Source organism: Zophobas morio, unplaced genomic scaffold (assembly GCF_036711695.1).
Source record: "Zophobas morio isolate AGI-343-1 ecotype UQ-CSIRO unplaced genomic scaffold, CSIRO_AGI_Zmor_V1 ptg000864l, whole genome shotgun sequence".
NCBI lineage: Eukaryota > Metazoa > Arthropoda > Insecta > Coleoptera > Tenebrionidae > Zophobas > Zophobas morio.
Window position 1 is genome coordinate 62,790 of NW_026972966.1, and position 26,135 is coordinate 88,924.

General features: G+C 35.1%; 1 protein-coding gene across 1 annotated transcript; it reads left to right on the forward strand.

Annotated features, from left to right (window-relative positions):
* The first annotated feature begins 1,512 nt into the window (after positions 1–1,512).
* Positions 1,513–3,146, forward strand: LOC135122083 (cytochrome c oxidase subunit 1-like). The gene is given in 1 exon segment (XM_064046322.1): positions 1,513–3,146. A coding segment is annotated over 1 exon segment (1,179 nt). The 5' UTR covers positions 1,513–1,967.
* The last annotated feature ends 22,989 nt before the right edge of the window (positions 3,147–26,135 follow it).

Here is a 26,135-nt window from a genome sequence, read left to right on the forward strand (position 1 = left end):
TTTTTAAAAAATTTCTGAATTATCATAGTAATGCCCTAGTTAATATAAAATCAGGAAAAATGACCCCGAAAAAAAAAAACGTTTAAATTACATTTTTTTTTTTTAACAATTTTATAATAACAAAACCAAAAATTCACCTCAATTAACTCCTCCCTTGAACTTTTTTTTTTATACATAAAGTTTTAACAATGAAGTGCCTGATAAAAGGATTATTTTGATAGAATAAATTATGTATAAAAATACCTTCATTATATCTAATAGAATCAAACTATTTCCTAGAGCATCAAAAACCCTTATACGTCTTATACTAAGATATAAAAAGGTAAGCTAAGTAAGCTTATAGGTTCATACCCTGTCAATGAAAGTAAAACCTTTCCCTTTTTAATTAAAATTTATAAAATTGTATTTATTAATTCCATAATCATAGGAACTCTCATTGCAATTTCATCATACTCATGATTAAGAATATGGATAGGACTAGAAATTAATCTACTCTCAGTAATCCCACTATTTTCAGACAGAAAAAACATATTTTCCTCAGAATCATCAATAAAATATTTTATTACACAGGCAATAGCATCCTTAATTCTACTAATAGCAGTTATAATAACATTGACAACTCAAGAATTTATTAACCCCCTAATAAATTTTTATTTTTCAATAATAATTACAACTGCATTAATAACAAAATTAGGAGCTGCCCCATTCCATTTCTGATTTCCCGAAGTAATTGAAGGTTTAAATTGAACCAATTCCTTAATTCTGCTAACTTGACAAAAAATTGCCCCAATAATATTAATTATAAATATTAATCTAAATGAACTTTTCCTTGTTTCAATCATTATCATCAGACTTTTAACAAGAACAATTAGAGGGTTCAATCAAATTAGTCTACGTAAAATTCTTGCATTTTCCTCAATTAATCATATCGCATGAATATTATCTACATCAATAATATCGCTAGCCACATGATCAGTTTACTTCATCATTTACTCAATCATAAATATTAACATCATTACAGTATTCGCTACAACTAAATCTTTTTACTTAAATCAAATTATCAACATCATAAACAATAGAAAAATAACCAAATTCTCAATCATAATAAATTTTATGTCTCTTGGAGGATTACCTCCCTTTATTGGTTTTCTTCCTAAATGAATTGTAATCAACTGAATAACTGAAAACAACTTCATTCTTCTTACTATCCTAATAATCGTCACTACCCTAATCATATTATTCATTTACATTCGAGTAATAATATCTTCCATAATCATTAGCATCAACGAACCAAAAACATCTTCAATTAAATTCAACAACAAAAACCTGATAACAATCAATATCATTACTCTACTTAGTTTAATCTTATCAACCCTTATCATTAATATCTTATAAGGATTTAAGTTAAATTAAACTTGTAACCTTCAAAGTTACCAATAGAATAAACATTCTAAGCCTTGGCACTCAAGTTTAAAAAATTACTTACCTTTAAATTTGCAATTTAAAATCATTATTGACTATTAAACCAAAACGAAAAAAAAAAAACTACTAGCTTTATGTAATAAAAGCTTTATAGAATAGGAATTATATCTAAATACGGTTATTATTACGTTTTATTTTTAAATAAGTTTAAACAACAGAAACATAAACCTTTCAAAAAAATTGTAAATTTATTTACGGGTTTAAATTCTATTCTTAAACTGGTAACAGAGTCTAAACCCGTAAATAAATTTACAATTTATCGCTTAATCTCAGCCATATTACCGAATAAATGATTATTTTCTACCAACCACAAAGATATTGGAACACTTTACTTCATTTTTGGTGCATGATCCGGTATAGTCGGAACCTCTCTTAGACTCCTAATTCGAGCAGAACTAGGAAACCCAGGATCTCTAATTGGTGACGACCAAATTTATAACGTAATTGTCACAGCCCATGCGTTCATTATAATTTTTTTCATAGTAATGCCTATTATAATTGGAGGATTCGGAAATTGACTTGTTCCCCTGATACTAGGAGCCCCTGATATAGCATTCCCACGAATAAACAATATAAGATTCTGGCTTCTCCCCCCATCGTTAACTTTACTTCTAATAAGAAGAATCGTAGAAAGAGGAGCAGGAACTGGATGAACAGTTTATCCCCCATTATCATCCAATATCGCTCATGGAGGGGCATCAGTCGATCTCGCAATTTTTAGTCTCCATTTAGCAGGTATTTCTTCCATTTTAGGAGCCGCTAATTTCATTACCACAGTTATTAATATACGACCACAAGGAATAACTTTTGATCGAATACCCCTATTTGTCTGAGCTGTTGTAATTACCGCAGTTCTTCTTCTTCTTTCACTTCCAGTACTAGCAGGTGCCATTACTATACTTCTTACTGACCGAAACATCAATACATCTTTCTTTGATCCAGCAGGAGGAGGAGATCCCATTTTATACCAACATCTATTTTGATTTTTCGGACACCCTGAAGTTTATATTCTAATTCTACCAGGATTCGGAATAATTTCCCACATTATTAGACAAGAAAGAGGAAAAAAGGAAGCTTTTGGTACTCTGGGAATAATTTATGCCATAATAGCAATTGGTCTTTTAGGATTCGTAGTTTGAGCTCATCACATATTTACAGTCGGAATAGACGTTGACACTCGAGCCTATTTCACATCAGCTACTATAATCATTGCTGTTCCTACAGGAATTAAAATTTTTAGTTGATTAGCGACTCTACATGGCACACAACTTAATTACTCTCCCTCAATATTATGAGCTCTAGGATTCGTATTTTTATTTACAGTGGGGGGACTAACTGGAGTAGTACTAGCTAACTCATCTATTGATATTATACTTCATGATACATATTACGTTGTAGCCCATTTCCACTATGTTCTTTCTATGGGGGCAGTATTTGCAATTATAGGAGGATTAGTTCACTGATTTCCTTTATTCACAGGAACTACCTTAAATCCTAAGCTATGCAAAATTCAATTTATTACTATATTTGTAGGAGTCAACATTACATTCTTTCCTCAACACTTCCTAGGATTAAGAGGTATACCCCGTCGATACTCGGACTATCCTGATGCTTATACCATATGAAATATTGTTTCTTCTATCGGATCAATTATCCTATTCTGAGTCGATTCTGCATGCTTTAAGTGTGTTTGGTGGCTCAGAACCATCAAAAAACGTTGAAATATAGTTCAAATTCAATAAAAATCGACAAAAATACAGTTTCTAGCTAAAATTTGATGGTTTCGTTGCACTTTCCGAGCCCGTAGGGTATCTGAGTGGCTTAAAAGTACAAGAAAACACTTCAAAAGTGACGTTTCTGAAGAATTTTAACAGTTTTCTTGTATCTACGAACGCCAGAATGCATAAAATTGTCCTAAACGTCTCCTTTTCCTATTCTGAGTCGATTCTGCATGCTTTAAGTGTGTTTGGTGGCTCAGAACCATCAAAAAACGTTGAAATATAGTTCAAATTCAATAAAAATCGACAAAAATACAGTTTCTAGCTAAAATTTGATGGTTTCGTTGCACTTTCCGAGCCCGTAGGGTATCTGAGTGGCTTAAAAGTACAAGAAAACACTTCAAAAGTGACGTTTCTGAAGAATTTTAACAGTTTTCTTGTATCTACGAACGCCAGAATGCATAAAATTGACCTAAACGTCTCCTTTTCCTATTCTGAGTCGATTCTGCATGCTTTAAGTGTGTTTGGTGGCTCAGAACCATCAAAAAACGTTGAAATATAGTTCAAATTCAATAAAAATCGACAAAAATACAGTTTCTAGCTAAAATTTGATGGTTTCGTTGCACTTTCCGAGCCCGTTGGGTATCTGAGTGGCTTAAAAGTACAAGAAAACACTTCAAAAGTGACGTTTCTGAAGAATTTTAACAGTTTTCTTGTATCTACGAACGCCAGAATGCATAAAATTGACCTAAACGTCTCCTTTTCCTATTCTGAGTCGATTCTGCATGCTTTAAGTGTGTTTGGTGGCTCAGAACCATCAAAAAACGTTGAAATATAGTTCAAATTCAATAAAAATCGACAAAAATACAGTTTCTAGCTAAAATTTGATGGTTTCGTTACACTTTCCGAGCCCGTAGGGTATCTGAGTGGCTTAAAAGTACAAGAAAACACTTCAAAAGTGACGTTTCTGAAGAATTTTAACAGTTTTCTTGTATCTACGAACGCCAGAATGCATAAAATTGACCTAAACGTCTCCTTTTCCTATTCTGAGTCGATTCTGCATGCTTTAAGTGTGTTTGGTGGCTCAGAACCATCAAAAAACGTTGAAATATAGTTCAAATTCAATAAAAATCGACAAAAATACAGTTTCTAGCTAAAATTTGATGGTTTCGTTGCACTTTCCGAGCCCGTAGGGTATCTGAGTGGCTTAAAAGTACAAGAAAACACTTCAAAAGTGACGTTTCTGAAGAATTTTAACAGTTTTCTTGTATCTACGAACGCCAGAATGCATAAAATTGACCTAAACGTCTCCTTTTCCTATTCTGAGTCGATTCTGCAAGCTTTAAGTGTGTTTGGTGGCTCAGAACCATCAAAAAACGTTGAAATATAGTTCAAATTCAATAAAAATCGACAAAAATACAGTTTCTAGCTAAAATTTGATGGTTTCGTTGCACTTTCCGAGCCCGTAGGGTATCTGAGTGCCTTAAAAGTACAAGAAAACACTTCAAAAGTGACGTTTCTGAAGAATTTTAACAGTTTTCTTGTATCTACGAACGCCAGAATGCATAAAATTGACCTAAACGTCTCCTTTTCCTATTCTGAGTCGATTCTGCATGCTTTAAGTGTGTTTGGTGGCTCAGAACCATCAAAAAACGTTGAAATATAGTTCAAATTCAATAAAAATCGACAAAAATACAGTTTCTAGCTAAAATTTGATGGTTTCGTTGCACTTTCCGAGCCCGTAGGGTATCTGAGTGGCTTAAAAGTACAAGAAAACACTTCAAAAGTGACGTTTCTGAAGAATTTTAACAGTTTTCTTGTATCTACGAACGCCAGAATGCATAAAATTGACCTAAACGTCTCCTTTTCCTATTCTGAGTCGATTCTGCATGCTTTAAGTGTGTTTGGTGGCTCAGAACCATCAAAAAACGTTGAAATATAGTTCAAATTCAATAAAAATCGACAAAAATACAGTTTCTAGCTAAAATTTGATGGTTTCGTTGCACTTTCCGAGCCCGTAGGGTATCTGAGTGGCTTAAAAGTACAAGAAAACACTTCAAAAGTGACGTTTCTGAAGAATTTTAACAGTTTTCTTGTATCTACGAACGCCAGAATGCATAAAATTGACCTAAACGTCTCCTTTTCCTATTCTGAGTCGATTCTGCATGCTTTAAGTGTGTTTGGTGGCTCAGAACCATCAAAAAACGTTGAAATATAGTTCAAATTCAATAAAAATCGACAAAAATACAGTTTCTAGCTAAAATTTGATGGTTTCGTTGCACTTTCCGAGCCCGTAGGGTATCTGAGTGGCTTAAAAGTACAAGAAAACACTTCAAAAGTGACGTTTCTGAAGAATTTTAACAGTTTTCTTGTATCTACGAACGCCAGAATGCATAAAATTGACCTAAACGTCTCCTTTTCCTATTCTGAGTCGATTCTGCATGCTTTAAGTGTGTTTGGTGGCTCAGAACCATCAAAAAACGTTGAAATATAGTTCAAATTCAATAAAAATCGACAAAAATACAGTTTCTAGCTAAAATTTGATGGTTTCGTTGCACTTTCCGAGCCCGTAGGGTATCTGAGTGGCTTAAAATTACAAGAAAACACTTCAAAAGTGACGTTTCTGAAGAATTTTAACAGTTTTCTTGTATCTACGAACGCCAGAATGCATAAAATTGACCTAAACGTCTCCTTTTCCTATTCTGAGTCGATTCTGCATGCTTTAAGTGTGTTTGGTGGCTCAGAACCATCAAAAAACGTTGAAATATAGTTCAAATTCAATAAAAATCGACAAAAATACAGTTTCTAGCTAAAATTTGATGGTTTCGTTGCACTTTCCGAGCCCGTAGGGTATCTGAGTGGCTTAAAATTACAAGAAAACACTTCAAAAGTGACGTTTCTGAAGAATTTTAACAGTTTTCTTGTATCTACGAACGCCAGAATGCATAAAATTGACCTAAACGTCTCCTTTTCCTATTCTGAGTCGATTCTGCATGCTTTAAGTGTGTTTGGTGGCTCAGAACCATCAAAAAACGTTGAAATATAGTTCAAATTCAATAAAAATCGACAAAAATACAGTTTCTAGCTAAAATTTGATGGTTTCGTTGCACTTTCCGAGCCCGTAGGGTATCTGAGTGGCTTAAAAGTACAAGAAAACACTTCAAAAGTGATGTTTCTGAAGAATTTTAACAGTTTTCTTGTATCTACGAACGCCAGAATGCATAAAATTGACCTAAACGTCTCCTTTTCCTATTCTGAGTCGATTCTGCATGCTTTAAGTGTGTTTGGTGGCTCAGAACCATAAAAAAACGTTGAAATATAGTTCAAATTCAATAAAAATCGACAAAAATACAGTTTCTAGCTAAAATTTGATGGTTTCGTTGCACTTTCCGAGCCCGTAGGGTATCTGAGTGGCTTAAAAGTACAAGAAAACACTTCAAAAGTGACGTTTCTGAAGAATTTTAACAGTTTTCTTGTATCTACGAACGCCAGAATGCATAAAATTGACCTAAACGTCTCCTTTTCCTATTCTGAGTCGATTCTGCATGCTTTAAGTGTGTTTGGTGGCTCAGAACCATCAAAAAACGTTGAAATATAGTTCAAATTCAATAAAAATCGACAAAAATACAGTTTCTAGCTAAAATTTGATGGTTTCGTTGCACTTTCCGAGCCCGTCGGGTATCTGAGTGGCTTAAAAGTACAAGAAAACACTTCAAAAGTGACGTTTCTGAAGAATTTTAACAGTTTTCTTGTATCTACGAACGCCAGAATGCATAAAATTGACCTAAACGTCTCCTTTTCCTATTCTGAGTCGATTCTGCATGCTTTAAGTGTGTTTGGTGGCTCAGAACCATCAAAACACGTTGAAATATAGTTCAAATTCAATAAAAATCGACAAAAATACAGTTTCTAGCTAAAATTTGATGGTTTCGTTGCACTTTCCGAGCCCGTAGGGTATCTGAGTGGCTTAAAAGTACAAGAAAACACTTCAAAAGTGACGTTTCTGAAGAATTTTAACAGTTTTCTTGTATCTACGAACGCCAGAATGCATAAAATTGACCTAAACGTCTCCTTTTCCTATTCTGAGTCGATTCTGCATGCTTTAAGTGTGTTTGGTGGCTCAGAACCATCAAAAAACGTTGAAATATAGTTCAAATTCAATAAAAATCGACAAAAATACAGTTTCTAGCTAAAATTTGATGGTTTCGTTGCACTTTCCGAGCCCGTAGGGTATCTGAGTGGCTTAAAAGTACAAGAAAACACTTCAAAAGTGACGTTTCTGAAGAATTTTAACAGTTTTCTTGTATCTACGAACGCCAGAATGCATAAAATTGACCTAAACGTCTCCTTTTCCTATTCTGAGTCGATTCTTCATGCTTTAAGTGTGTTTGGTGGCTCAGAACCATCAAAAAACGTTGAAATATAGTTCAAATTCAATAAAAATCGACAAAAATACAGTTTCTAGCTAAAATTTGATGGTTTCGTTGCACTTTCCGAGCCCGTAGGGTATCTGAGTGGCTTAAAAGTACAAGAAAACACTTCAAAAGTGACGTTTCTGAAGAATTTTAACAGTTTTCTTGTATCTACGAACGCCAGAATGCATAAAATTGACCTAAACGTCTCCTTTTCCTATTCTGAGTCGATTCTGCATGCTTTAAGTGTGTTTGGTGGCTCAGAACCATCAAAAAACGTTGAAATATAGTTCAAATTCAATAAAAATCGACAAAAATACAGTTTCTAGCTAAAATTTGATGGTTTTGTTGCACTTTCCGAGCCCGTAGGGTATCTGAGTGGCTTAAAAGTACAAGAAAACACTTCAAAAGTGACGTTTCTGAAGAATTTTAACAGTTTTCTTGTATCTACGAACGCCAGAATGCATAAAATTGACATAAACGTCTCCTTTTCCTATTCTGAGTCGATTCTGCATGCTTTAAGTGTGTTTGGTGGCTCAGAACCATCAAAAAACGTTGAAATATAGTTCAAATTCAATAAAAATCGACAAAAATACAGTTTCTAGCTAAAATTTGATGGTTTCGTTGCACTTTCCGAGCCCGTAGGGTATCTGAGTGGCTTAAAAGTACAAGAAAACACTTCAAAAGTGACGTTTCTGAAGAATTTTAACAGTTTTCTTGTATCTACGAACGCCAGAATGCATAAAATTGACCTAAACGTCTCCTTTTCCTATTCTGAGTCGATTCTGCATGCTTTAAGTGTGTTTGGTGGCTCAGAACCATCAAAAAACGTTGAAATATAGTTCAAATTCAATAAAAATCGACAAAAATACAGTTTCTAGCTAAAATTTGATGGTTTCGTTGCACTTTCCGAGCCCGTCGGGTATCTGAGTGGCTTAAAAGTACAAGAAAACACTTCAAAAGTGACGTTTCTGAAGAATTTTAACAGTTTTCTTGTATCTACGAACGCCAGAATGCATAAAATTGACCTAAACGTCTCCTTTTCCTATTCTGAGTCGATTCTGCATGCTTTAAGTGTGTTTGGTGGCTCAGAACCATCAAAACACGTAGAAATATAGTTCAAATTCAATAAAAATCGACAAAAATACAGTTTCTAGCTAAAATTTGATGGTTTCGTTGCACTTTCCGAGCCCGTAGGGTATCTGAGTGGCTTAAAAGTACAAGAAAACACTTCAAAAGTGACGTTTCTGAAGAATTTTAACAGTTTTCTTGTATCTACGAACGCCAGAATGCATAAAATTGACCTAAACGTCTCCTTTTCCTATTCTGAGTCGATTCTGCATGCTTTAAGTGTGTTTGGTGGCTCAGAACCATCAAAAAACGTTGAAATATAGTTCAAATTCAATAAAAATCGACAAAAATACAGTTTCTAGCTAAAATTTGATGGTTTCGTTGCACTTTCCGAGCCCGTAGGGTATCTGAGTGGCTTAAAAGTACAAGAAAACACTTCAAAAGTGACGTTTCTGAAGAATTTTAACAGTTTTCTTGTATCTACGAACGCCAGAATGCATAAAATTGACCTAAACGTCTCCTTTTCCTATTCTGAGTCGATTCTGCATGCTTTAAGTGTGTTTGGTGGCTCAGAACCATCAAAAAACGTTGAAATATAGTTCAAATTCAATAAAAATCGACAAAAATACAGTTTCTAGCTAAAATTTGATGGTTTCGTTGCACTTTCCGAGCCCGTAGGTTATCTGGGTGGCTTAAAAGTACAAGAAAACACTTCAAAAGTGACGTTTCTGAAGAATTTTAACAGTTTTCTTGTATCTACGAACGCCAGAATGCATAAAATTGACCTAAACGTCTCCTTTTCCTATTCTGAGTCGATTCTGCATGCTTTAAGTGTGTTTGGTGGCTCAGAACCATCAAAAAACGTTGAAATATAGTTCAAATTCAATAAAAATCGACAAAAATACAGTTTCTAGCTAAAATTTGATGGTTTCGTTGCACTTTCCGAGCCCGTAGGGTATCTGAGTGGCTTAAAATTACAAGAAAACACTTCAAAAGTGACGTTTCTGAAGAATTTTAACAGTTTTCTTGTATCTACGAACGCCAGAATGCATAAAATTGACCTAAACGTCTCCTTTTCCTATTCTGAGTCGATTCTGCATGCTTTAAGTGTGTTTGGTGGCTCAGAACCATCAAAAAACGTTGAAATATAGTTCAAATTCAACAAAAATCGACAAAAATACAGCTTCTAGCTAAAATTTGATGGTTTCGTTGCACTTTCCGAGCCCGTAGGGTATCTGAGTGGCTTAAAAGTACAAGAAAACACTTCAAAAGTGACGTTTCTGAAGAATTTTAACAGTTTTCTTGTATCTACGAACGCCAGAATGCATAAAATTGACCTAAACGTCTCCTTTTCCTATTCTGAGTCGATTCTGCATGCTTTAAGTGTGTTTGGTGGCTCAGAACCATCAAAAAACGTTGAAATATAGTTCAAATTCAATAAAAATCGACAAAAATACAGTTTCTAGCTAAAATTTGATGGTTTCGTTGCACTTTCCGAGCCCGTAGGGTATCTGAGTGGCTTAAAAGTACAAGAAAACACTTCAAAAGTGACGTTTCTGAAGAATTGTAACAGTTTTCTTGTATCTACGAACGCCAGAATGCATAAAATTGACCTAAACGTCTCCTTTTCCTATTCTGAGTCGATTCTGCATGCTTTAAGTGTGTTTGGTGGCTCAGAACCATCAAAAAACGTTGAAATATAGTTCAAATTCAATAAAAATCGACAAAAATACAGTTTCTAGCTAAAATTTGATGGTTTCGTTGCACTTTCCGAGCCCGTAGGGTATCTGAGTGGCTTAAAAGTACAAGAAAACACTTCAAAAGTGACGTTTCTGAAGAATTTTAACAGTTTTCTTGTATCTACGAACGCCAGAATGCATAAAATTGACCTAAACGTCTCCTTTTCCTATTCTGAGTCGATTCTGCATGCTTTAAGTGTGTTTGGTGGCTCAGAACCATCAAAAAACGTTGAAATATAGTTCAAATTCAATAAAAATCGACAAAAATACAGTTTCTAGCTAAAATTTGATGGTTTCGTTGCACTTTCCGAGTACGTAGGGTATCTGAGTGGCTTAAAACTACAAGAAAACACTTCAAAAGTGACGTTTCTGAAGAATTTTAACAGTTTTCTTGTATCTACGAACGCCAGAATGCATAAAATTGACCTAAACGTCTCCTTTTCCTATTCTGAGTCGATTCTGCATGCTTTAAGTGTGTTTGGTGGCTCAGAACCATCAAAAAACGTTGAAATATAGTTCAAATTCAATAAAAATCGACAAAAATACAGTTTCTAGCTAAAATTTGATGGTTTCGTTGCACTTTCCGAGCCCGTAGGGTATCTGAGTGGCTTAAAAGTACAAGAAAACACTTCAAAAGTGACGTTTCTGAAGAATTTTAACAGTTTTCTTGTATCTACGAACGCCAGAATGCATAAAATTGACCTAAACGTCTCCTTTTCCTATTCTGAGTCGATTCTGCATGCTTTAAGTGTGTTTGGTGGCTCAGAACCATCAAAAAACGTTGAAATATAGTTCAAATTCAATAAAAATCGACAAAAATACAGTTTCTAGCTAAAATTTGATGGTTTCGTTGCACTTTCCGAGCCCGTAGGGTATCTGAGTGGCTTAAAAGTACAAGAAAACACTTCAAAAGTGACGTTTCTGAAGAATTTTAACAGTTTTCTTGTATCTACGAACGCCAGAATGCATAAAATTGACCTAAACGTCTCCTTTTCCTATTCTGAGTCGATTCTGCATGCTTTAAGTGTGTTTGGTGGCTCAGAACCATCAAAAAACGTTGAAATATAGTTCAAATTCAATAAAAATCGACAAAAATACAGTTTCTAGCTAAAATTTGATGGTTTCGTTGCACTTTCCGAGCCCGTAGGGTATCTGAGTGGCTTAAAAGTACAAGAAAACACTTCAAAAGTGACGTTTCTGAAGAATTTTAACAGTTTTCTTGTATCTACGAACGCCAGAATGCATAAAATTGACCTAAACGTCTCTTTTTCCTATTCTGAGTCGATTCTGCATGCTTTAAGTGTGTTTGGTGGCTCAGAACCATCAAAAAACGTTGAAATATAGTTCAAATTCAATAAAAATCGACAAAAATACAGTTTCTAGCTAAAATTTGATGGTTTCGTTGCACTTTCCGAGCCCGTAGGGTATCTGAGTGGCTTAAAAGTACAAGAAAACACTTCAAAAGTGACGTTTCTGAAGAATTTTAACAGTTTTCTTGTATCTACGAACGCCAGAATGCATAAAATTGACCTAAACGTCTCCTTTTCCTATTCTGAGTCGATTCTGCATGCTTTAAGTGTGTTTGGTGGCTCAGAACCATCAAAAAACGTTGAAATATAGTTCAAATTCAATAAAAATCGACAAAAATACAGTTTCTAGCTAAAATTTGATGGTTTCGTTGCACTTTCCGAGCCCGTAGGGTATCTGAGTGGCTTAAAACTACAAGAAAACACTTCAAAAGTGACGTTTCTGAAGAATTTTAACAGTTTTCTTGTATCTACGAACGCCAGAATGCATAAAATTGACCTAAACGTCTCCTTTTCCTATTCTGAGTCGATTCTGCATGCTTTAAGTGTGTTTGGTGGCTCAGAACCATCAAAAAACGTTGAAATATAGTTCAAATTCAATAAAAATCGACAAAAATACAGTTTCTAGCTAAAATTTGATGGTTTCGTTGCACTTTCCGAGCCCGTAGGGTATCTGAGTGGCTTAAAAGTACAAGAAAACACTTCAAAAGTGACGTTTCTGAAGAATTTTAACAGTTTTCTTGTATCTACGAACGCCAGAATGCATAAAATTGACCTAAACGTCTCCTTTTCCTATTCTGAGTCGATTCTGCATGCTTTAAGTGTGTTTGGTGGCTCAGAACCATCAAAAAACGTTGAAATATAGTTCAAATTCAATAAAAATCGACAAAAATACAGTTTCTAGCTAAAATTTGATGGTTTCGTTGCACTTTCCGAGCCCGTAGGGTATCTGAGTGGCTTAAAAGTACAAGAAAACACTTCAAAAGTGACGTTTCTGAAGAATTTTAACAGTTTTCTTGTATCTACGAACGCCAGAATGCATAAAATTGACCTAAACGTCTCCTTTTCCTATTCTGAGTCGATTCTGCATGCTTTAAGTGTGTTTGGTGGCTCAGAACCATCAAAAAACGTTGAAATATAGTTCAAATTCAATAAAAATCGACAAAAATACAGTTTCTAGCTAAAATTTGATGGTTTCGTTGCACTTTCCGAGCCCGTAGGGTATCTGAGTGGCTTAAAAGTACAAGAAAACACTTCAAAAGTGACGTTTCTGAAGAATTTTAACAGTTTTCTTGTATCTACGAACGCCAGAATGCATAAAATTGACCTAAACGTCTCTTTTTCCTATTCTGAGTCGATTCTGCATGCTTTAAGTGTGTTTGGTGGCTCAGAACCATCAAAAAACGTTGAAATATAGTTCAAATTCAATAAAAATCGACAAAAATACAGTTTCTAGCTAAAATTTGATGGTTTCGTTGCACTTTCCGAGCCCGTAGGGTATCTGAGTGGCTTAAAAGTACAAGAAAACACTTCAAAAGTGACGTTTCTGAAGAATTTTAACAGTTTTCTTGTATCTACGAACACCAGAATGCATAAAATTGACCTAAACGTCTCCTTTTCCTATTCTGAGTCGATTCTGCATGCTTTAAGTGTGTTTGGTGGCTCAGAACCATCAAAAAACGTTGAAATATAGTTCAAATTCAATAAAAATCGACAAAAATACAGTTTCTAGCTAAAATTTGATGGTTTCGTTGCACTTTCCGAGCCCGTAGGGTATCTGAGTGGCTTAAAAGTACAAGAAAACACTTCAAAAGTGACGTTTCTGAAGAATTTTAACAGTTTTCTTGTATCTACGAACGCCAGAATGCATAAAATTGACCTAAACGTCTCCTTTTCCTATTCTGAGTCGATTCTGCATGCTTTAAGTTTGTTTGGTGGCTCAGAACCATCAAAAAACGTTGAAATATAGTTCAAATTCAATAAAAATCGACAAAAATACAGTTTCTAGCTAAAATTTTATGGTTTCGTTGCACTTTCCGAGCCCGTAGGGTATCTGAGTGGCTTAAAACTACAAGAAAACACTTCAAAAGTGACGTTTCTGAAGAATTTTAACAGTTTTCTTGTATCTACGAACGCCAGAATGCATAAAATTGACCTAAACGTCTCCTTTTCCTATTCTGAGTCGATTCTGCATGCTTTAAGTGTGTTTGGTGGCTCAGAACCATCAAAAAACGTTGAAATATAGTTCAAATTCAATAAAAATCGACAAAAATACAGTTTCTAGCTAAAATTTGATGGTTTCGTTGCACTTTCCGAGCCCGTAGGGTATCTGAGTGGCTTAAAAGTACAAGAAAACACTTCAAAAGTGACGTTTCTGAAGAATTTTAACAGTTTTCTTGTATCTACGAACGCCAGAATGCATAAAATTGACCTAAACGTCTCCTTTTCCTATTCTGAGTCGATTCTGCATGCTTTAAGTGTGTTTGGTGGCTCAGAACCATCAAAAAACGTTGAAATATAGTTCAAATTCAATAAAAATCGACAAAAATACAGTTTCTAGCTAAAATTTGATGGTTTCGTTGCACTTTCCGAGCCCGTAGGGTATCTGAGTGGCTTAAAAGTACAAGAAAACACTTCAAAAGTGACGTTTCTGAAGAATTTTAACAGTTTTCTTGTATCTACGAACGCCAGAATGCATAAAATTGACCTAAACGTCTCCTTTTCCTATTCTGAGTCGATTCTGCATGCTTTAAGTGTGTTTGGTGGCTCAGAACCATCAAAAAACGTTGAAATATAGTTCAAATTCAATAAAAATCGACAAAAATACAGTTTCTAGCTAAAATTTGATGGTTTCGTTGCACTTTCCGAGCCCGTAGGGTATCTGAGTGGCTTAAAAGTACAAGAAAACACTTCAAAAGTGACGTTTCTGAAGAATTTTAACAGTTTTCTTGTATCTACGAACGCCAGAATGCATAAAATTGACCTAAACGTCTCTTTTTCCTATTCTGAGTCGATTCTGCATGCTTTAAGTGTGTTTGGTGGCTCAGAACCATCAAAAAACGTTGAAATATAGTTCAAATTCAATAAAAATCGACAAAAATACAGTTTCTAGCAAAAATTTGATGGTTTCGTTGCACTTTCCGAGCCCGTAGGGTATCTGAGTGGCTTAAAGTACAAGAAAACACTTCAAAAGTGACGTTTCTGAAGAATTTTAACAGTTTTCTTGTATCTACGAACACCAGAATGCATAAAATTGACCTAAACGTCTCCTTTTCCTATTCTGAGTCGATTCTGCATGCTTTAAGTGTGTTTGGTGGCTCAGAACCATCAAAAAACGTTGAAATATAGTTCAAATTCAATAAAAATCGACAAAAATACAGTTTCTAGCTAAAATTTGATGGTTTCGTTGCACTTTCCGAGCCCGTAGGGTATCTGAGTGGCTTAAAAGTACAAGAAAACACTTCAAAAGTGACGTTTCTGAAGAATTTTAACAGTTTTCTTGTATCTACGAACGCCAGAATGCATAAAATTGACCTAAACGTCTCCTTTTCCTATTCTGAGTCGATTCTGCATGCTTTAAGTTTGTTTGGTGGCTCAGAACCATCAAAAAACGTTGAAATATAGTTCAAATTCAATAAAAATCGACAAAAATACAGTTTCTAGCTAAAATTTTATGGTTTCGTTGCACTTTCCGAGCCCGTAGGGTATCTGAGTGGCTTAAAAGTACAAGAAAACACTTCAAAAGTGACGTTTCTGAAGAATTTTAACAGTTTTCTTGTATCTACGAACGCCAGAATGCATAAAATTGACCTAAACGTCTCCTTTTCCTATTCTGAGTCGATTCTGCATGCTTTAAGTGTGTTTGGTGGCTCAGAACCATCAAAAAACGTTGAAATATAGTTCAAATTCAATAAAAATCGACAAAAATACAGTTTCTAGCTAAAATTTGATGGTTTCGTTGCACTTTCCGAGCCCGTAGGTTATCTGAGTGGCTTAAAAGTACAAGAAAACACTTCAAAAGTGACGTTTCTGAAGAATTTTAACAGTTTTCTTGTATCTACGAACACCAGAATGCATAAAATTGACCTAAACGTCTCCTTTTCCTATTCTGAGTCGATTCTGCATGCTTTAAGTGTGTTTGGTGGCTCAGAACCATCAAAAAACGTTGAAATATAGTTCAAATTCAATAAAAATCGACAAAAATACAGTTTCTAGCTAAAATTTGATGGTTTCGTTGCACTTTCCGAGCCCGTAGGGTATCTGAGTGGCTTAAAAGTACAAGAAAACACTTCAAAAGTGACGTTTCTGAAGAATTTTAACACTTTTCTTGTATCTACGAACGCCAGAATGCATAAAATTGACCTAAACGTCTCCTTTTCCTATTCTGAGTCGATTCTGCATGCTTTAAGTGTTTTTGGTGGCTCAGAACCATCAAAAAACGTTGAAATATAGTTCAAATTCAATAAAAATCGACAAAAATACAGTTTCTAGCTAAAATTTTATGGTTTCGTTGCACTTTCCGAGCCCGTAGGGTATCTGAGTGGCTTAAAAGTACAAGAAAACACTTCAAAAGTGACGTTTCTGAAGAATTTTAACAGTTTTCTTGTATCTACGAACGCCAGAATGCATAAAATTGACCTAAACGTCTCCTTTTCCTATTCTGAGTCGATTCTGCATGCTTTAAGTGTGTTTGGTGGCTCAGAACCATCAAAAAACGTTGAAATATAGTTCAAATTCAATAAAAATCGACAAAAATACAGTTTCTAGCTAAAATTTGATGGTTTCGTTGCACTTTCCGAGCCCGTAGGGTATCTGAGTGGCTTAAAAGTACAAGAAAACACTTCAAAAGTGACGTTTCTGAAGAATTTTAACAGTTTTCTTGTATCTACGAACGCCAGAATGCATAAAATTGACCTAAACGTCTCTTTTTCCTATTCTGAGTCGATTCTGCATGCTTTAAGTGTGTTTGGTGGCTCAGAACCATCAAAAAACGTTGAAATATAGTTCAAATTCAATAAAAATCGACAAAAATACAGTTTCTAGCTAAAATTTGATGGTTTCGTTGCACTTTCCGAGCCCGTAGGGTATCTGAGTGGCTTAAAAGTACAAGAAAACACTTCAAAAGTGACGTTTCTGAAGAATTTTAACATTTTTCTTGTATCTACGAACACCAGAATGCATAAAATTGACCTAAACGTCTCCTTTTCCTATTCTGAGTCGATTCTGCATGCTTTAAGTGTGTTTGGTGGCTCAGAACCATCAAAAAACGTTGAAATATAGTTCAAATTCAATAAAAATCGACAAAAATACAGTTTCTAGCTAAAATTTGATGGTTTCGTTGCACTTTCCGAGCATGTAGGGTATCTGAGTGGCTTAAAAGTACACGAAAACACTTCAAAAGTGACGTTTCTGAAGAATTTTAACAGTTATCTTGTATCTACGAACGCCAGAATGCATAAAATTGACCTAAACGTCTCCTTTTCCTATTCTGAGTCGATTCTGCATGCTTTAAGTGTGTTTGGTGGCTCAAAACCATCAAAAAACGTTGAAATATAGTTCAAATTCAATAAAAATCGACAAAAATACAGTTTCTAGCTAAAATTTGATGGTTTCGTTGCACTTTCCGAGCCCGTAGGGTATCTGAGTGGATTAAAAGTACAAGAAAACACTTCAAAAGTGACGTTTCTGAAGAATTTTAACAGTTTTCTTGTATCTACGAACGCCAGAATGCATAAAATTGACCTAAACGTCTCCTTTTCCTATTCTGAGTCGATTCTGCATGCTTTAAGTGTGTTTGGTGGTTCAGAACCATCAAAAAACTTTGAAATATAGTTCAAATTCAATAAAAATCGACAAAAATACAGTTTCTAGCTAAAATTTGATGGTTTCGTTGCACTTTCCGAGCCCGTAGGGTATCTGAGTGGGTTAAAAGTACAAGAAAACACTTCAAAAGTGACGTTTCTGAAGAATTTTAACAGTTTTCTTGTATCTACGAACGCCAGAATGCATAAAATTGACCTAAACGTCTCCTTTTCCTATTCTGAGTCGATTCTGCATGCTTTAAGTGTGTTTGGTGGCTCAGAACCATCAAAAAACGTTGAAATATAGTTCAAATTCAATAAAAATCGACAAAAATACAGTTTCTAGCTAAAATTTGATGGTTTCGTTGCACTTTCCGAGCCCGTAGGGTATCTGAGTGGCTTAAAAGTACAAGAAAACACTTCAAAAGTGACGTTTCTGAAGAATTTTAAGTTTTCTTGTATCTACGAACGCCAGAATGCATAAATTTGACCTAAACGTCTCCTTTTCCTATTCTGAGTCGATTCTGCATGCTTTAAGTGTGTTTGGTGGCTCAGAACCATCAAAAAACGTTGAAATATAGTTCAAATTCAATAAAAATCGACAAAAATACAGTTTCTAGCTAAAATTTGATGGTTTCGTTGCACTTTCCGAGCCCGTAGGGTATCTGAGTGGCTTAAAAGTACAAGAAAACACTTCAAAAGTGACGTTTCTGAAGAATTTTAACAGTTTTCTTGTATCTACGAACGCCAGAATGCATAAAATTGACCTAAACGTCTCCTTTTCCTATTCTGAGTCGATTCTGCATGCTTTAAGTGTGTTTGGTGGCTCAGAACCATCAAAAAACGTTGAAATATAGTTCAAATTCAATAAAAATCGACAAAAATACAGTTTCTAGCTAAAATTTGATGGTTTCGTTGCACTTTCCGAGCCCGTAGGGTATCTGAGTGGCTTAAAAGTACAAGAAAACACTTCAAAAGTGACGTTTCTGAAGAATTTTAACAGTTTTCTTGTATCTACGAACGCCAGAATGCATAAAATTGACCTAAGCGTCTCCTTTTCCTATTCTGAGTCGATTCTGCATGCTTTAAGTGTGTTTGGTGGCTCAGAACCATCAAAAAACGTTGAAATATAGTTCAAATTCAATAAAAATCGACAAAAATACAGTTTCTAGCTAAAATTTGATGGTTTCGTTGCACTTTCCGAGGCCGTAGGGTATCTGAGTGGCTTAAAAGTACAAGAAAACACTTCAAAAGTGACGTTTCTGAAGAATTTTAACAGTTTTCTTGTATCTACGATCGCCAGAATGCATAAAATTGACCTAAACGTCTCCTTTTCCTATTCTGAGTCGATTCTGCATGCTTTAAGTGTGTTTGGTGGCTCAGAACCATCAAAAAACGTTGAAATATAGTTCAAATTCAATAAAAATCGACAAAAATACAGTTTCTAGCTAAAATTTGATGGTTTCGTTGCACTTTCCGAGCCCGTAGGGTATCTGAGTGGCTTAAAAGTACAAGAAAACACTTCAAAAGTGACGTTTCTGAAAAATTTTAACAGTTTTCTTGTATCTACGAACGCCAGAATGCATAAAATTGACCTAAACGTCTCCTTTTCCTATTCTGAGTCGATTCTGCATGCTTTAAGTGTGTTTGATGGCTCAGAACCATCAAAAAACGTTGAAATATAGTTCAAATTCAATAAAAATCGACAAAAATAGTTTCTAGCTAAAATTTGATGGTTTCGTTGCACTTTCCGAGCCCGTAGGGTATCTGAGTGGCTTAAAAGTACAAGAAAACACTTCAAAAGTGACGTTTCTGAAGAATTTTAACAGTTTTCTTGTATCTACGAACGCCAGAATGCATAAAATTGACCTAAACATCTCCTTTTCCTATTCTGAGTCGATTCTGCATGCTTTAAGTGTGTTTGGTGGCTCAGAACCATCAAAAAACGTTGAAATATAGTTCAAATTCAATAAAAATCGACAAAAATACAGTTTCTAGCTAAAATTTGATGGTTTCGTTGCACTTTCCGAGCCCGTAGGGTATCTGAGTGGCTTAAAAGTACAAGAAAACACTTCAAAAGTGACGTTTCTGAAGAATTTTAACAGTTTTCTTGTATCTACGAACGCCAGAATGCATAAAATTGACCTAAACGTCTCCTTTTCCTATTCTGAGTCGATTCTGCATGCTTTAAGTGTGTTTGGTGGCTCAGAACCATCAAAAAACGTTGAAATATAGTTCAAATTCAATAAAAATCGACAAAAATACAGTTTCTAGCTAAAATTTGATGGTTTCGTTGCACTTTCCGAGCCCGTAGGGTATCTGAGTGGCTTAAAAGTACAAGAAAACACTTCAAAAGTGACGTTTCTAAAGAATTTTAACAGTTTTCTTGTATCTACGAACGCCAGAATGCATAAAATTGACCTAAACGTCTCCTTTTCCTATTCTGAGTCGATTCTGCATGCTTTAAGTGTGTTTGGTGGCTCAGAACCATCAAAAAACGTTGAAATATAGTTCAAATTCAATAAAAATCGACAAAAATACAGTTTCTAGCTAAAATTTGATGGTTTCGTTGCACTTTCCGAGCCCGTAGGGTATCTGAGTGGCTTAAAAGTACAAGAAAACACTTCAAAAGTGACGTTTCTGAAGAATTTTAACAGTTTTCTTGTATCTACGAACGCCAGAATGCATAAAATTGACCTAAACGTCTCCTTTTCCTATTCTGAGTCGATTCTGCATGCTTTAAGTGTGTTTGGTGGCTCAGAACCATCAAAAAACGTTGAAATATAGTTCAAATTCAATAAAAATCGACAAAAATACAGTTTCTAGCTAAAATTTGATGGTTTCGTTGCACTTTCCGAGCCCGTAGGGTATCTGAGTGGCTTAAAAGTACAAGAAAACACTTCAAAAGTGACGTTTCTGAAGAATTTTAACAGTTTTCTTGTATCTACGAACGCCAGAATGCATAAAATTGACCTAAACGTCTCCTTTTCCTATTCTGAGTCGATTCTGCATGCTTTAAGTGTGTTTGGTGGCTCAGAACCATCAAAAAACGTTGAAATATAGTTCAAATTCAATAAAAATCGACAAAAATACAGTTTCTAGCTAAAATTTGATGGTTTCGTTGCACTTTCCGAGCCCGTAGGGTATCTGAGTGGCTTAAAAGTACAAGAAAACACTTCAAAAGTGACGTTTCTGAAGAATTTTAACAGTTTTCTTGTATCTACGAACGCCAGAATGCATAAAATTGACCTAAACGTCTCGTTTTCCTATTCTGAGTCGATTCTGCATGCTTTAAGTGTGTTTGGTGGCTCAGAGCCATCAAAAAACGTTGAAATATAGTTCAAATTCAATAAAAATCGACAAAAATACAGTTTCTAGCTAAAATTTGATGGTTTCGTTGCACTTTCCGAGCCCATAGGGTATCTGAGTGGCTTAAAAGTACAAGAAAACACTTCAAAAGTGACGTTTCTGAAGAATTTTAACAGTTTTCTTGTATCTACGAACGCCAGAATGCATAAAATTGACCTAAACGTCTCCTTTTCCTATTCTGAGTCGATTCTGCATGCTTTAAGTGTGTTTGGTGGCTCAGAACCATCAAAAAACGTTGAAATATAGTTCAAATTCAATAAAAATCGACAAAAATACAGTTTCTAGCTAAAATTTGATGGTTTCGTTGCACTTTCCGAGCCCGTAGGGTATGAGTGGCTTAAAAGTACAAGAAAACACTTCAAAAGTGACGTTTCTGAAGAATTTTAACAGTTTTCTTGTATCTACGAACGCCAGAATGCATAAAATTGACCTAAACGTCTCCTTTTCCTATTCTGAGTCGATTCTGCATGCTTTAAGTGTGTTTGGTGGCTCAGAACCATCAAAAAATGTTGAAATATAGTTCAAATTCAATAAAAATCGACAAAAATACAGTTTCTAGCTAAAATTTGATGGTTTCGTTGCACTTTCCTAGCCCGTAGGGTATCTGAGTGGCTTAAAAGTACAAGAAAACACTTCAAAAGTGACGTTTCTGAAGAATTTTAACAGTTTTCTTGTATCTACGAACGCCAGAATGCATAAAATTGACCTAAACGTCTCCTTTTCCTATTCTGAGTCGATTCTGCATGCTTTAAGTGTGTTTGGTGGCTCAGAACCATCAAAAAACGTTGAAATATAGTTCAAATTCAATAAAAATCGACAAAAATACAGTTTCTAGCTAAAATTTGATGGTTTCGTTGCACTTTCCGAGGCCGTAGGGTATCTGAGTGGCTTAAAAGTACAAGAAAACACTTCAAAAGTGACGTTTCTGAAGAATTTTAACAGTTTTCTTGTATCTACGATCGCCAGAATGCATAAAATTGACCTAAACGTCTCCTTTTCCTATTCTGAGTCGATTCTGCATGCTTTAAGTGTGTTTGGTGGCTCAGAACCATCAAAAAACGTTGAAATATAGTTCAAATTCAATAAAAATCGACAAAAATACAGTTTCTAGCTAAAATTTGATGGTTTCGTTGCACTTTCCGAGCCCGTAGGGTATCTGAGTGGCTTAAAAGTACAAGAAAACACTTCAAAAGTGACGTTTCTGAAGAATTTTAACAGTTTTCTTGTATCTACGAACGCCAGAATGCATAAAATTGACCTAAACGTCTCCTTTTCCTATTCTGAGTCGATTCTGCATGCTTTAAGTGTGTTTGATGGCTCAGAACCATCAAAAAACGTTGAAATATAGTTCAAATTCAATAAAAATCGACAAAAATACAGTTTCTAGCTAAAATTTGATGGTTTCGTTGCACTTTCCGAGCCCGTAGGGTATCTGAGTGGCTTAAAAGTACAAGAAAACACTTCAAAAGTGACGTTTCTGAAGAATTTTAACAGTTTTCTTGTATCTACGAACGCCAGAATGCATAAAATTGACCTAAACGTCTCCTTTTCCTATTCTGAGTCGATTCTGCATGCTTTAAGTGTGTTTGGTGGCTCAGAACCATCAAAAAACGTTGAAATATAGTTCAAATTCAATAAAAATCGACAAAAATACAGTTTCTAGCTAAAATTTGATGGTTTCGTTGCACTTTCCGAGCCCGTAGGGTATCTGAGTGGCTTAAAAGTACAAGAAAACACTTCAAAAGTGACGTTTCTGAAGAATTTTAACAGTTTTCTTGTATCTACGAACGCCAGAATGCATAAAATTGACCTAAACGTCTCCTTTTCCTATTCTGAGTCGATTCTGCATGCTTTAAGTGTGTTTGGTGGCTCAGAACCATCAAAAAACGTTGAAATATAGTTCAAATTCAATAAAAATCGACAAAAATACAGTTTCTAGCTAAAATTTGATGGTTTCGTTGCACTTTCCGAGCCCGTAGGGTATCTGAGTGGCTTAAAAGTACAAGAAAACACTTCAAAAGTGACGTTTCTAAAGAATTTTAACAGTTTTCTTGTATCTACGAACGCCAGAATGCATAAAATTGACCTAAACGTCTCCTTTTCCTATTCTGAGTCGATTCTGCATGCTTTAAGTGTGTTTGGTGGCTCAGAACCATCAAAAAACGTTGAAATATAGTTCAAATTCAATAAAAATCGACAAAAATACAGTTTCTAGCTAAAATTTGATGGTTTCGTTGCACTTTCCGAGCCCGTAGGGTATCTGAGTGGCTTAAAAGTACAAGAAAACACTTCAAAAGTGACGTTTCTGAAGAATTTTTAACAGTTTTCTTGTATCTACGAACGCCAGAATGCATAAAATTGACCTAAACGTCTCCTTTTCCTATTCTGAGTCGATTCTGCATGCTTTAAGTGTGTTTGGTGGCTCAGAACCATCAAAAAACGTTGAAATATAGTTCAAATTCAATAAAAATCGACAAAAATACAGTTTCTAGCTAAAATTTGATGGTTTCGTTGCACTTTCCGAGCCCGTAGGGTATCTGAGTGGCTTAAAAGTACAAGAAAACACTTCAAAAGTGACGTTTCTGAAGAATTTTAACAGTTTTCTTGTATCTACGAACGCCAGAATGCATAAAATTGACCTAAACGTCTCCTTTTCCTATTCTGAGTCGATTCTGCATGCTTTAAGTGTGTTTGGTGGCTCAGAACCATCAAAAAACGTTGAAATATAGTTCAAATTCAATAAAAATCGACAAAAATACAGTTTCTAGCTAAAATTTGATGGTTTCGTTGCACTTTCCGAGCCCGTAGGGTATCTGAGTGGCTTAAAAGTACAAGAAAACACTTCAAAAGTGACGTTTCTGAAGAATTTTAACAGTTTTCTTGTATCTACGAACGCCAGAATGCATAAAATTGACCTAAACGTCTCCTTTTCCTATTCTGAGTCGATTCTGCATGCTTTAAGTGTGTTTGGTGGCTCAGAGCCATCAAAAAACGTTGAAATATAGTTCAAATTCAATAAAAATCGACAAAAATACAGTTTCTAGCTAAAATTTGATGGTTTCGTTGCACTTTCCGAGCCCATAGGGTATCTGAGTGGCTTAAAAGTACAAGAAAACACTTCAAAAGTGACGTTTCTGAAGAATTTTAACAGTTTTCTTGTATCTACGAACGCCAGAATGCATAAAATTGACCTAAACGTCTCCTTTTCCTATTCTGAGTCGATTCTGCATGCTTTAAGTGTGTTTGGTGGCTCAGAACCATCAAAAAACGTTGAAATATAGCTCAAATTCAATAAAAATCGACAAAAATACAGTTTCTAGCTAAAATTTGATGGTTTCGTTGCACTTTCCGAGCCCGTAGGGTATCTGAGTGGCTTAAAAGTACAAGAAAACACTTCAAAAGTGACGTTTCTGAAGAATTTTAACAGTTTTCTTGTATCTACGAACGCCAGAATGCATAAAATTGACCTAAACGTCTCCTTTTCCTATTCTGAGTCGATTCTGCATGCTTTAAGTGTGTTTGGTGGCTCAAAACCATCAAAAAACGTTGAAATATAGTTCAAATTCAATAAAAATCGACAAAAATACAGTTTCTAGCTAAAATTTGATGGTTTCGTTGCACTTTCCGAGCCCGTAGGGTATCTGAGTGGCTTAAAAGTACAAGAAAACACTTCAAAAGTGACGTTTCTGAAGAATTTTAACAGTTTTCTTGTATCTACGAACGCCAGAATGCATAAAATTGACCTAAACGTCTCCTTTTCCTATTCTGAGTCGATTCTGCATGCTTTAAGTGTGTTTGGTGGCTCAGAACCATCAAAAAACGTTGAAATATAGTTCAAATTCAATAAAAATCGACAAAAATACAGTTTCTAGCTAAAATTTGATGGTTTCGTTGCACTTTCCGAGCCCGTAGGGTATCTGAGTGGCTTAAAAGTACAAGAAAACACTTCAAAAGTGACGTTTCTGAAGAATTTTAACAGTTTTCTTGTATCTACGAACGCCAGAATGCATAAAATTGACCTAAACGTCTCCTTTTCCTATTCTGAGTCGATTCTGCATGCTTTAAGTGTGTTTGGTGGCTCAGAACCATCAAAAAACGTTGAAATATAGTTCAAATTCAATAAAAATCGACAAAAATACAGTTTCTAGCTAAAATTTGATGGTTTCGTTGCACTTTCCGAGCCCGTAGGGTATCTGAGTGGCTTAAAAGTACAAGAAAACACTTCAAAAGTGACGTTTCTGAAGAATTTTAACAGTTTTCTTGTATCTACGAACGCCAGAATGCATAAAATTGACCTAAACGTCTCCTTTTCCTATTCTGAGTCGATTCTGCATGCTTTAAGTGTGTTTGGTGGCTCAGAACCATCAAAAACGTTGAAATATAGTTCAAATTCAATAAAAATCGACAAAAATACAGTTTCTAGCTAAAATTTGATGGTTTCGTTGCACTTTCCGAGCCCGTAGGGTATCTGAGTGGCTTAAAAGTACAAGAAAACACTTCAAAAGTGACGTTTCTGAAGAATTTTAACAGTTTTCTTGTATCTACGAACGCCAGAATGCATAAAATTGACCTAAACGTCTCCTTTTCCTATTCTGAGTCGATTCTGCATGCTTTAAGTGTGTTTGGTGGCTCAGAACCATCAAAAAACGTTGAAATATAGTTCAAATTCAATAAAAATCGACAAAAATACAGTTTCTAGCTAAAATTTGATGGTTTCCTTGCACTTTCCGAGCCCGTAGGGTATCTGAGTGGCTTTAAAGTACAAGAAAACACTTCAAAAGTGACGTTTCTGAACAATTTTAACAGTTTTCTTGTATCTACGAACGCCAGAATGCATAAAATTGACCTAAACGTCTCCTTTTCCTATTCTGAGTCGATTCTGCATGCTTTAAGTGTGTTTGGTGGCTCAGAACCATCAAAAAACGTTGAAATATAGTTCAAATTCAATAAAAATCGACAAAAATACAGTTTCTAGCTAAAATTTGATGGTTTCGTTGCACTTTCCGAGCCCGTAGGGTATCTGAGTGGCTTAAAAGTACAAGAAAACACTTCAAAAGTGACGTTTCTGAAGAATTTTAACAGTTTTCTTGTATCTACGAACGCCAGAATGCATAAAATTGACCTAAACGTCTCCTTTTCCTATTCTGAGTCGATTCTGCATGCTTTAAGCGTGTTTGGTGGCTCAGAACCATCAAAAAACGTTGAAATATAGTTCAAATTCAATAAAAATCGACAA